Source organism: Orcinus orca, chromosome 5 (assembly GCF_937001465.1).
Source record: "Orcinus orca chromosome 5, mOrcOrc1.1, whole genome shotgun sequence".
Lineage (NCBI taxonomy): Eukaryota > Metazoa > Chordata > Mammalia > Artiodactyla > Delphinidae > Orcinus > Orcinus orca.
In genome coordinates this window covers 67,019,088-67,031,265 of record NC_064563.1, presented here as the reverse complement: position 1 = coordinate 67,031,265, position 12,178 = coordinate 67,019,088, and the positions used below count along the sequence as shown (strand labels likewise).

The window sequence follows — 12,178 nt, the reverse complement described above, 5'->3', positions numbered from 1 at the left end:
ACGCAGAGACTGGAAACACTTTCTCGGTACTATTGTCTTCCTTCGGTCCCTTGGACACAAGCGTTTTCTGGATCAAAGGGAAGTGACCAAATTTATAGAATCTTAAGAATCTGATTGTTACGCTGGTCTGGCAAAGAGGTGAAGACTTGGACAATAATAGAGGTGTGGCTGTCTATCCATTTTCCACAGTCACAATCAATTGATGGTATGAATTCCCTTGTTTTAAATCCTTTTTATTCTTACTTTAAGAATATAAACTAAACTCTTCACCAGAGTCTTACATTCTAATAAGGATCTGGCCCTGCCTATCTCTTAAACCTTATTCCTTGCTATGTTCCTCTTTAGTCACTATGTTCCAGACTGATCTTTTTTCAGTTCCTTGAACAAGTCATTTCCCTCCTCAGTTCCTCTGTGCTTGCTGTTCTCTTTTGCTTGGAATGTTCTTCCCAGGTCTGGTAGCGTCTTATTTTCATCTCTGCAGATAGATATCCCCTGACCACCCAATAAAAAGTAGGTTTCCCTTCTGTTATTCTTCCTGTAACATTCTATTCTTTCCCCTCATAGCACTCACATACCTATCACAATTTGAAATTATATGTTTGATAGTTTGTTTACTTAATTACTGTCTAGCTCTCTTACTAGATGGTAAGCTACATGATGTTAGGAACTATTTTTTTGTTGTTGTTCACCAGTGTATACTTGGTACCAAGACTAGTGTTTGGTCCAAAGTAGGCATATATTATATATTGGCTGAAGTAATGAATCACTTAATACTAGGGTATAATAACAAGATTATTGGAAAATGGGCAATAATCTCCTCAAACAGATTCATTTATATTAGGATTATTTATCACCTCTCTGCACTTCCGAGACATATTAATCTTCATTTAATTTGTAAGTTTAATTTAGAAGATACCCTTTTGAGAAATGCTGCTATCACCAAAAATGGAAATCTCATTTTTTAGCATTTAATTTGAATCTAACATATTTATAACAGGGAGCTAATACTCTTTAAAAATGGACAGATGAAAACAGGGCATTAATACCAGTGTTTCTATTTCATTAAATGGCATGTAAAACAAATCTCCAATTTATAGTGGGAATCCAAAATCAATAAGCAATGCTTAATGGTTAATAGAAAATTATGACCAGTGAGCATAAATGTCATTTACTGAATAATTTCTTCAAAGCTGTAAATACTTCCATCTGACTTTATTTGTAAATTTATCCCAAAAGACAAAACATTTTCTTAGACAATTCTAAAGACCAAGAAATAAAACCAACTCCAAGTACCAGGGAAAATATCAGCTTATTTCTTTTAATTCTCTCCTTTTGTGATTATTGAAGGATGAGTAGGCAGCTATATGTTTACTTCCAATCCCCTTCTTCTTCAGATGTTTACCTCTTACTGAAAAAACAAAAAACTCTGATACTGGACTAATATACCTGGCTTTTTACTGATAAGTGATGATATATCCAATTCTGAAAAGATATCAAGCAATACATAATAAGGCTTTCTAATAAGTCTCCAAATGCTCTTGGTTTTTGAAGTTTTAAAAGGAATAACGACTGGAATGTTTCTGGCACATAATGTGTTATGTGTTAGCTTATTACTATCTCTCAAGCACTCTAAACTCTGTTAATAATATACTAATGTTAAAACTAAAATCTAGTAAATCTTCAATTATACTTCTTTGAATTTATATCAAGTTGCTGTTGACCAAGAATTATTATTTTTTAAATGAATAGCAAGTTAATTTTTTCTAATGCTAATCAGTGCCAATTAAGATAGTTATTTGCTACTATAAATTTAATAAAAGAATAATCTAAGATAAAATTACTCCTATTCTATTCTATTCTATTGGAATAACATTTGTTGAGAAAATATAATAGCATGATGAGAACTTCAGTTGAAATTAGTTTCTCAAATGTATTTTATCTGTGAGTAATATATACCAAAAGCAAAACAGAAAATCAGACTTTCAAGGTCTACTCTTTGGACCTATATTTCAGATTGAGCTACTGTAAACCTGAGGTGGAGGGGGAATGGAGATAAGGAAAGAAAAGAAATTTGAGTTATTTCTTTTCATTTGCTTTCAAAGAATAAAATGCTTATTCCAAAGGAAAGCAGGCTTTCTGGGGGAATAACTCCAATCATGTCTGTGCAGACCTGTTGGGAGGCAATTGATGTGTCACATTTTTGTTTTTCACCAGTTGTGAAAAACAGAAATGAGATTAAGAGAGGCAAGAAGAAAGACTTTACCCACCAAACCACAGTTTTGAGGGTAACTGTTGCATCCTGTTGAGTCAGAGTCAGTAATTGAAGAAGTAAAAGTCAATCATCTCAAGTCCTGGAAAAGGATGAAATAAAAAGCTATTTGACAGAAGGATCACATTACAAGGGCAGTGAAAAGCTTCAAATGTATTCAGTATCTACTGAGGGTAGGAAGCAACAGGTGGAAGCTGACCAGCAACCTCAGCTTCATTTTGAAGTCACTGGGACACATACCTCTGCTTCTCTCCATGAACTGGTTAGGAACTTAATAACCAAGGGTGATAGATTTTCAAAGGAAATTAAAAGAGCAAAGTAGAATTTTCATGAAATTAAGTTTGATAAAAACCATCATATATAGAATTAGTATTTTCATTTTAAATTCTCTTACAATTAAAAATGTGAATGGCTCATACAATGGTAAGAAATCTTAAGTTAGCACAGCCGACATAGTATAGATATATTTTAAAAATCAGCTTTGTCAGGTTTCAATAAAGCCAGAATGCTAAAAATGGAACAGATTGGAGGCAGGAAAACTGAGGGTGATGGTGGTTCTAAAAACTTGAATTCAAATACTGGCCCTCCCTCTCTTAGCTACATACAGTTCCTTCAGCTAAACTTGTTGTGAAGATTAGCATAAACACATCTAAAGCATGTATTTGATAAATTTCATTTTCTCTTTCCTTGCATTACCAACCCACTAGATCTTTTTACAATATCTTAGCTAGAAAAACAAAGGAGACAGACAGCTAGAGGAAAATTTAAGAAATCCAAGATAGTTCTCATTCTATTTTGCTTCATTAATTAGGAAGCATCAAACAGAGATTTTCAAGAGGATCTGATCAGTAATCTCACTTGGGTTTTCCTAAAGAATGAAAAGGTTGAGTCGCCTCTCCTGCCCTGCAGAATGGGATAGCTTCAGAAATAAAGTTGTCTTTGACATATAGATCCAATTTCAAAATAACTTCCCTCTTCTCGATGCTCTGAGAGCAGGCAGGCAGGAAGTCAATGAAACAGATTTCTGTCTTTCTTGTGTGAGGTGTGGGGACGTGGGAACACGGCAACTAATGTAGTATAAATGTCTTCAAAATTCAACACCCTTTCATGGAAAAAATCCTGAACAAAATATGGAATAAAAGGAAACGTCCTAAACATGATATAAAGATTACACACAAAAAGCCTACAGTTAACATTATACTTAATAATGAAAAACTGAATACTTTCTCCCTACGATCAGTAACAAGACAAGGATGTCTATTCTTACCATTCCTATTCAACGCTGTACTGGAGGCCAATGCAACAAGGTGAGAAAAAGAAATAAAAGGTATAAAATTGGAAGCGAAGAAATAAAACAGTCATTATTTGCATTTGATATGATTGTCTATGTATAAAATACCAAAGAATCTACAAAAAAGTACTGGTACTAATAAGTAAGCTTAGTAAGGTGCACTGGTCACTAGATAAAAGATCAACATGCAAAAATAAATTGTATTTTTATATTCTAGGAATGAACAATTAGAAACTGAAATATAAAACAGGGACTTCCCTCATGGTCTAATGGTTAAGAATCTGCCTTCCAATACAGGGGACGTGGGTTCGATCCCTGGTCAGGGAACTAAGATTCCACATGCCGTGGGGCAACTAAGCTCGCGCACCGCAACTACTGAGCCCACGTGCTCTAGAGCCCATGCACCACAACTAGAGAGTCTGAGCACCGCAACTACTGAGCCTGCACACTCTGGAGCCCGTGTGCCACAACAAAGGGCCCACACGCCTCAACAAAAGATCCCGCATGCTGCAATGGTGATCCCATGTGCCACAACTAAGACCTGATGCAGCCAAATTAAAAAAAAAAGAAATATAAAACAGTAAAATATATAATAGCATCAAAAGTCATCAAATACTTAGAAATGAATCTTACAAAACTACCACAAGATTTATATGCCAAAAACTATAAAACACTGATGAAATGAATCAAAGAAGATTTAAATAAAGTGGGAGCTATACCATGTTAATGGATTGGACTCAATATCACTAAGATGTCAACCCTCCCCAGTTGATCTAGATATTCAACACAATCCCAATAAAATCCAAGAATGAGTTCTTTTTTGTAGAAATTGACAGGCTGATTTTTAAATTTATATGCAAAAGTAGAATAGCCAAATGTTAGAAAGAAGAACAAACTTTGAGGACTCACTACCTGATATCCAGATTTACTATAAAGACACAGTATTGGAGCAAGGATAGATACATAGATCAATGCAACAGAATAGAAAGTCTAGAAATAGACCCGCATATACATGGTCAATTGATTTTTGACTAAGGTACAAAGGCAATTCAATGGATAGCCATATGCAAAAGAAAGAACCCCAATCCTTATCTCACATGCTATTAAAAATTAACTCCAAATGGATCAGTGGTTGCCAGGGATTGGAGGGTGGAGGAAAAGGCTGACTACAAAGAGCTATGGGGGACTTTTGAGGGAGGTGATGATACTGCTCTATGTCTTGACTGTAAAGGTGGTTGCCAAAACTTGCAGAAAGTGAATTTTACTGTTTATAAATTATGTATTAAAATACATAATTGCATATAAAATTGTGTTTTTAAAAAAAAGGAAAAAAGTCTATTTTAGCCTCTGAGGACTACCTAGGAAGAAAGAAAAACATCTAATTGGTAATATCCAGGCAATAATACACATGTAATCACAAGTTATTTATCAACAGAATGTAACTGAAACAAAAAAAACACTTAAGTGCCCTAAGATGTAAAGCCTTAAGTATCTGCATAAATAAGATTCCCCCATCTGCATTTGAATTCAGCTTGGAAAGATTCTAGAAATCACAGGACCTGTTTTTTCTTTCCTAAATGCAAGCAAGGAAGCATTCTGGATGACTAATAAAATTTTCAATCCAGAAACATATTGAACATCTTTACCTGTATGTCCTGCAGACAGCTCTAACTCCAAAAATGAATTCTTTGTCTTATTCCCAAATATGTTCTTTGTTCATTTTTTCCATCTCAGTAAATGGTACCACCATCCATTTGAGTTTAAACAAGAAATCTGGGTGTTATCTTTGACTCCTCCCTGTCTTGTCTCCCCCACCAACCAATTTATTTATCACCGAGTCCTGATAATTCTACCTCTCAAATATAGGATCTCTGCTGTAAAGCAGAAAAGAGTACAGAACTAAAACTTGAGCATAATTGAATCTAGAAGGTGAAAGACAGTGGTATGAGATGAAGTTAGTGAGGTAGGCAGGGACCATATTAATTATTTTGATTTTTTGTACTCATCTCAGACACATCTCAAATATGTACTCTTTTCTCCATCCCAACTTCCACCATCCTAGTACAAGTTACCATTCCTTTCCTCAAAATTATTTCAATATTCTTGGTCTCCCTACATCCATTCTTGTTTCCCTTTCAATTCATTTTTTGCACTGCAGTTCTTTTAAAAGTACTATTCTGAAAAAAAAAAATACTATTTTGATCATATCATATCATTCCTTCTTTATAGCCCTTCAATGTCTTCCTGTTTCTTTACCACAAACATAAAAATAATTAATATGGTCCCTGTTTACCTACTAATTTCATTTAATACCATTCTTTCACCCTCTAGATCCAATCATACTCAATTCCTAGTTCCAGCAGAGATGCTTTCTTTGTTCTATATATTGTTCCCTGACTGGAATACTCCTCCTCCTGCCTACCCTTGCGCTTAAACTTTATCTTCTTTTTTTTCCTTCAGAGGCAGCTAACATGGCATTTTGAGGAAGTCTTCCATGACCTCTCATGTCTAGATTAGGTCTACTCATTATCTGCTCTTATGGCACAGTTCATCTGTAAGTACTTGTGGTATAATAAAAAATATTATTTGGTCTTTGTCCCTGGTTCCTGTCTTGTAGTTCCTAAAACTCTTGGACTCTCCTGAGTGAAAAGAGTGCCTTTTGAATGCTAATGAGATGACTGGTACCTGGGGACCCCTAGATAGTTTCAGGACGGCAGCTGGTCACCAGAAAGATCAAGCCATGACTAGAGGGTTAGAACTTTCAGTTCTCCCCTCCCTGTCCTTCCCCCAATCCCATGTATGGGGAGGAAAGAGGGGCTAGATATTGAGTCTAATCACTAACAGCCAGTGAATTAATCAATCATGGCTATGTAATGGAACTTCCAATAAAAAACCCTAAATGCTGAGGTTCAAGGAACTTCTGAATTGGTGAGCACATTGATATACTGGGAAGATGGTATGCCAAGAGAGGGCACTGAAGCTTCGGGCACCCTCTTCCCCCCATGCCTTGCCCTATGCACTTCTTTCATATGGCTATTCCTGAGTTGTATCCTTTATAATAAATGGGTAAACGTAAAGTACGTTCCTAAGTTCTATGAGTTGTTCTGGTAAATTATCAAACCTGGGGGAGTGGGTCATGGGGGCCCCTAAATTTGTAAGTCAGATAGAAGAGCATGTAATCTGGGCACCCCATTTGTAACTGTTGTCTGAAGTGAGGACAGTCTTATGGGAATGAACCTTTAAACCTGTGGAGTCTGATGCTAATTCCTGGTGGTTAGTGTCAGAATTTAATTGCATTATTGGACATCCAGTTGGTATCCAAAGAACTGACAGAATTGGTGTCAGAACTGATGATGGAAAAGACACCAACTATTCAGTGTCAGAAAGAACTTAAGAACACTTTCTGAAAATCTGTTTATAATTTCATTGGTCATAAACTCTAAAAGACAAATGTCCTGTCTATAATTGTATCCCCAGCACTTAGCACAGTGCCTGGCACACACTTCTATTATCTATTGGATGAATATATAAACTAATGCCTATCACTGGAGTGTAGAAATTCTGTCAACTGTTACCTAGGAGAAGCTAGGTCAGGGTTTTTTTTCCCTGGGTCTGATTTTGACTTAACACTGAAAGCTGATAAAACAAAGAGAAAAAAGCAACAGGTCCAACTTTTCACTATGTGATGTTAAGGTCAACTACAGGATAGGGTGGCATAGAGGAAGGACCAGGAAACAGCAAATTAAGTAAATGTGCTGAGGCCTATAGGACCTGAAAAAAAATGAGGCCAGGCCTAAAAGACATTGTTAAGAAAAGACCATCTGCATCTTGCCATGAAAACAAGTCTTACCTGTGATGGGGTTATTCTTCCCTTTTTAACTTCGGATGAATTTTCACTCAACTTTCCTACTTTGTTAATTGAGCTGCATTTGTAGCACGTCCATCTTGTTTGCCCCTCAATTTCTATGGTGCACTCCTTGCTTTGCAGACAGAATGAGTGATACAAATGGCCACAGCTGCAAAATGAAGGCAACGAATTGACACTTTTCATTATCATAAAATCATAAACCTAAGTTGTGTTAGAGCGTATTTAAAAGTGATAAATATTTCCAGTAAGCTGAAATGCACTGATGGGGTATAGGTTAAGAAACAAGGAAGGGGATTTACTTGTTGCTGTCCTCTCTTTTTTAAAATCCAGACCCACGTATTTGCGCACTTAAGTTATGAGCATGAACAGCATCACAGTTCTGATTACAAACCACCAGGGGATGAGTTGAACTTCCGTTAATTTCTCAAACTATGAAACATTTTTAGACAGTTTGAAAAAAAGTCAATTGGGGAAAATCATAATTATATAAGTAATTTGATAATAACATGAGTGGTCTGCCTCATCAAATTCAAGAGTCATGATTTGATTAATAAGCATTTAAAAAATGTCAGTGTTACAGGAAATTCTAACATTATTCCTATGAAGAAATTCCCTACTGAATACACTAAATTACCAAATAAGCCTTCCAGAAATGAGTGTTGAGTATAATTCTAAGTCATCTTCACTGATTCCTCCTCATTTCTCCAACCTGAAATCTTGGACCACCTCAGACACCAATCCTTTTCTCTTCGATAGTCTTTATAATCTTCCTTTTCTCTATCCTCCCCCACATATATATATATAAAACCATCCATCCATCCATCCTTTCTCTTCTGTAGTCTTTCTCTTCTATACTCTTCTTTCTATAGCCATCCTTGCTCCTTTAGTGATTACTTCCAGTTCCACAGCTTTAAAATACCACCTCCATGCTGGTGACTGCCACACTTATACCTTCAGCCCAGACTTCTCTCCTCAACCTCATCTACCTGTCTCAAGACCTCTACTATGGATGTTTACTAGGCATCTTAAATTTAACATGCCCTAAATTCTTGATTTCCACCCCACTCCACCCCCACTGCATGCTCTCATCCAACCTTCCACATCTAAATAATGGCAACTACACTCTTCTAGTTTCTCAAGCCAAAAACTATTCTTTCTTTCACACCTCATATACAAACTATAAACAGATCTTATCAGCTATACCTTCAGAATATATCCAGAATCCCACCACTGCTTACTTCATTACAATCATCTTGGGCCATCTCTCACTTGGATTACTGCAATAGCTTAACTGGTCATTCTATTTTCACCCTTGGCTTTCTACAGTCTATTCTCACCACGGCAGTCAAAGTGATCCTTAAGCCAGAGGTCAGATCATGTCAACGCTATCCTCAAAAACATCCAATGGCTTTTCATCTCAGAGCAAAAGTTTAACTCTTTATAATGACCCAGTTCCTACATGATTTAGCCGCTGAAGTCATCTCTTATATTTTCTCTTCACTCTGCTCAGGCAACACTAGCCTGCTCCCTTCACTACCCATCAAGTATGCCTAGCACCTGCATCATGGTTTCTGCACTTGATGATCCTCTGTCTGGGGCACTCTCCCCCTGATACTGCATGGCCACTTCCTTTAGGTCTCTACTCAAATGTTACTTAAACTTCCCTAATAACTCTTTATAAATTAGTAGCTCCCAACGTTCTCTCTCCTCTATACCATGTTTTATTTTATTCATGGTAATTATTACTTTTTTATTAATTAATTTTTAAATTGTCTGTCCATAATCACCTTAACAGTGTTGCTTTCCCTGACCACTCTTCATAAAATATCTTTCCCCACAAAGGCTATATATCTCACTTAACATGTTTTATTTTTTTCCGTGTTAGTCACCATCTGGCATTTTACTTGTCTGTTTGCCTCTTTCACTAGAGTGTAAACTCTGTAAAAGCAGAACCTTTGTTTTGTTCATGTGGTACCCTACCCCCTTGAACAGTACCAGGCATATAGTACGTGCTCAATAAATACTTGTTGAATGAATGGGCTGTTTGTGTGATGAAAACTACTTCCTCTTCCAACCACCAAATCTACCAATCTTCCTGTATCTGTAATAACAGAAGCCAACACTTATATAGTGCTTACTATATGTCAGCATGGTTACAAGTATCTTATGTAAATTACCTCATTTAATCTTCACGAAACCCTATCAAGTAGGATCCCAATTTACAGATGAAGAAACTAAGATGTAAAGAGATGAAATAACTTGTCAAAGTCTCATAGCTAGTAGTGGCAGAGTCAGGATTTGAACTCAAGATTTAAAGTCTGGCTCCAGAGTCCATCTTATATTGCCTCTATCCATATATTCTGGATGAGCTGTCTCCTCCTGAGATCAAACTTTCCATTTTTGCACTAAACTTCCTTTCTCTTTGTACTGTGGCTTTAAATATCATTTACATGCTGATGATTTCTAAATTTATATCTCCAGGACATGTCTCTGACTAGAATAACTGTCTACCTGACATTCCTACTTGAATGTTTAAAGGGCATCTCAAACCTAACATCTCCAAGACAAGACTCTTGATTTCCCCAGCTCCTCACACCTGTTCCTTCTCATCTTAGAGGATGGTACCACATTCATCCAGTAGCTCAGGCCGAAGATGTTTTTCCCTCTCACTTCACATCTAATACATCACCAAGTTAACACTTCCCTTAAAATATATTCTGAACCTTCACTCCTACCTCTCTCATTCTGCTCAAATGTCACTTCCTTAGACATGTTTTTCCTCATTATAGTGTCTTAAAATAGTACTCTCACCCTGAATGCTTCTTCTTTACATCCCCTTACCCTGTGTTTTATTTCTCTCCATAGCTCTTATTACTCTGTATTTATTTACCGCCTGACCACCCTAACACCCTTTCCTCCTGACTCCCATGCAGAATGTAAGGTCTATAAGGGCAAGAACTTTGCCTTGTTTTGTTCACTGGCAGAACGATTGACTGGGGCTGTGTGTCCACGCGTATTTCTGCCTGGCAATACCATACACGCACATACACCATATGTGTCACATTTCCTTCCCTTTCTTACCTAAAGACAATAATTTCATCAGCCATTTCTTGGCGTCTCTTGTACTGCTGCAAACAAATAGAGCAGTAATCCTGCTTGGGATTCAGTCCTCTGGTGACTGAAGCTCTCAGGTTACACAATGACCAATGGAGATCTTGGTTTAGAAGGCTAGTCGTTGTTTCCAGCAGGGTCTATGAAAGACCAAAATAAAAAATAAGCCAAATAAAAAATTGTTCATAAAGTGAAAGAGACAGAGGAGATGAGTGGAAAATAGCACTTGTTTCATTTTTAACCACAATTGAATTGGAATATACTATAAAGGCATAAAACTGATCAAATAAACATCAAAACACCCCAAACTTAAGTGGTTAACTTTAATGTGCAGGGTATTGATAAGTGCATACATCAAGATTCTCAAAATAATTATTAAAAGGCTCTCACCAGTTACTACTGAGAAATGTGTGCTCTGCCATTCTGTGGATTAATTCAGTACTGATGGCTTTCAGATGACTAGATAAACCCAAATCTACTTATTTATTACATTTATATAATGAGTTCTCTCTGAATGGCTCAAAGTTGTGTTGTAACAAATAATTTTTAAAAAATCCCTGATTTTTAAATAGAAACTGCATCCATGGCGATATTTCACAGTAACCTCTCACTGGAAAAGCTAATGGCCATTACTCCGTTCTCATCTCCCTTGGGCAGAGAGATCACTGTTTCCTGATCAGCACTTTTAAGCCATTTGAATCTACTCAAGACTGTGACATCTGTCATTAAGTCACATAAAGTTATTTCACAGCTATCACATCAAGTCATTTTAAGGCTCTCTGTGTTTATAAACTATTGTTTACTTACTTCAGTATGCAGCTGGGTTCTTTTCTGTCAGTCCCAAAGGGGAAGATATACTGCCCATCCTCCTTGCTACACAGCCTGGTCCTTTAACTTTATCTATAACGCAGAACTTTCAGTTCTAATGGTCTGTTTTAATTCTTTCCAATCAACCCCATCTTTTCCTCCTCTTCCAAAGTTCACAAAAAATTTCTGTCTTGCACTCAGCTTTCCTTCTGCCGCCATGGAGTCTGTGCCTGAAGGGGGATCAGCTTCCTTGGGCTATGCTTATTTAGCAAAACTGCAATTCTTATAACATCCTAAGAAAATCTTTATCACCCAAATTTTTCTTTTTCTTCTACTAAAAAAGCAGACAGTGTATCTAACATGCCTAAGTGGCACTTTTCCTAGGTGGCTTCATGAGTCACTTTGAAGTACATGAAGAAAAAAATCTGTATACCAAGCTGGCTCTTACTGAGAATTAAAGCTATAGGCAGTTTTGGGTTAAGGAAAGACTAATGACCATTTTTGGTTAGTGGCAATTATCTGTTTCAGAATGTTTAAAAGAACACTAATTTATCTTGCAATTTTTCTATACTCATGCTTCCTTTTCAATGAGTTATATCTTTGCATTTCATTACTTTCCAAGAAAGTATCTTACATTTTTTATTTGGAAAAAAAACTATATGTCCCACTGCCAATGAATCAAAAGAATAAAATGAATCCAAACTTGATGCATTTCCACATTCCAGAATATATGTGTATGTGTATATAAAATATATATTAATTAATTAAGGTCAAGAGAAATTTAAAAATTAAAAAGCCATACACTTCAGTCTATCAAACTTCCACTAAACAG

General features: G+C 36.4%; 1 protein-coding gene and 1 long non-coding RNA gene across 4 annotated transcripts in view; one reads left to right on the top strand and one right to left on the bottom strand.

Moving 5' to 3' along the window:
- VPS8 (VPS8 subunit of CORVET complex) overlaps positions 1 to 12,178 on the bottom strand; it is a 300,406-nt gene that overhangs the window by 75,646 nt on the left and 212,582 nt on the right. For all 3 annotated transcript variants that reach the window (XM_049709893.1, XM_049709894.1, XM_033403195.2), the window contains exons 43-44: positions 10,510 to 10,679; positions 7,411 to 7,576 (exon numbers count right to left, since the gene is read on the bottom strand). In XM_049709893.1, the coding sequence (XP_049565850.1) occupies positions 7,411 to 7,576; positions 10,510 to 10,679 (336 nt within the window). The remainder of the gene's footprint in view (positions 1 to 7,410; positions 7,577 to 10,509; positions 10,680 to 12,178) is intronic.
- The window catches only part of LOC125964429 (uncharacterized), a 190,432-nt gene that overhangs the window by 33,053 nt on the left and 145,201 nt on the right, over positions 1 to 12,178 (top strand). The gene's annotated exons all lie outside the window — the stretch shown is intronic.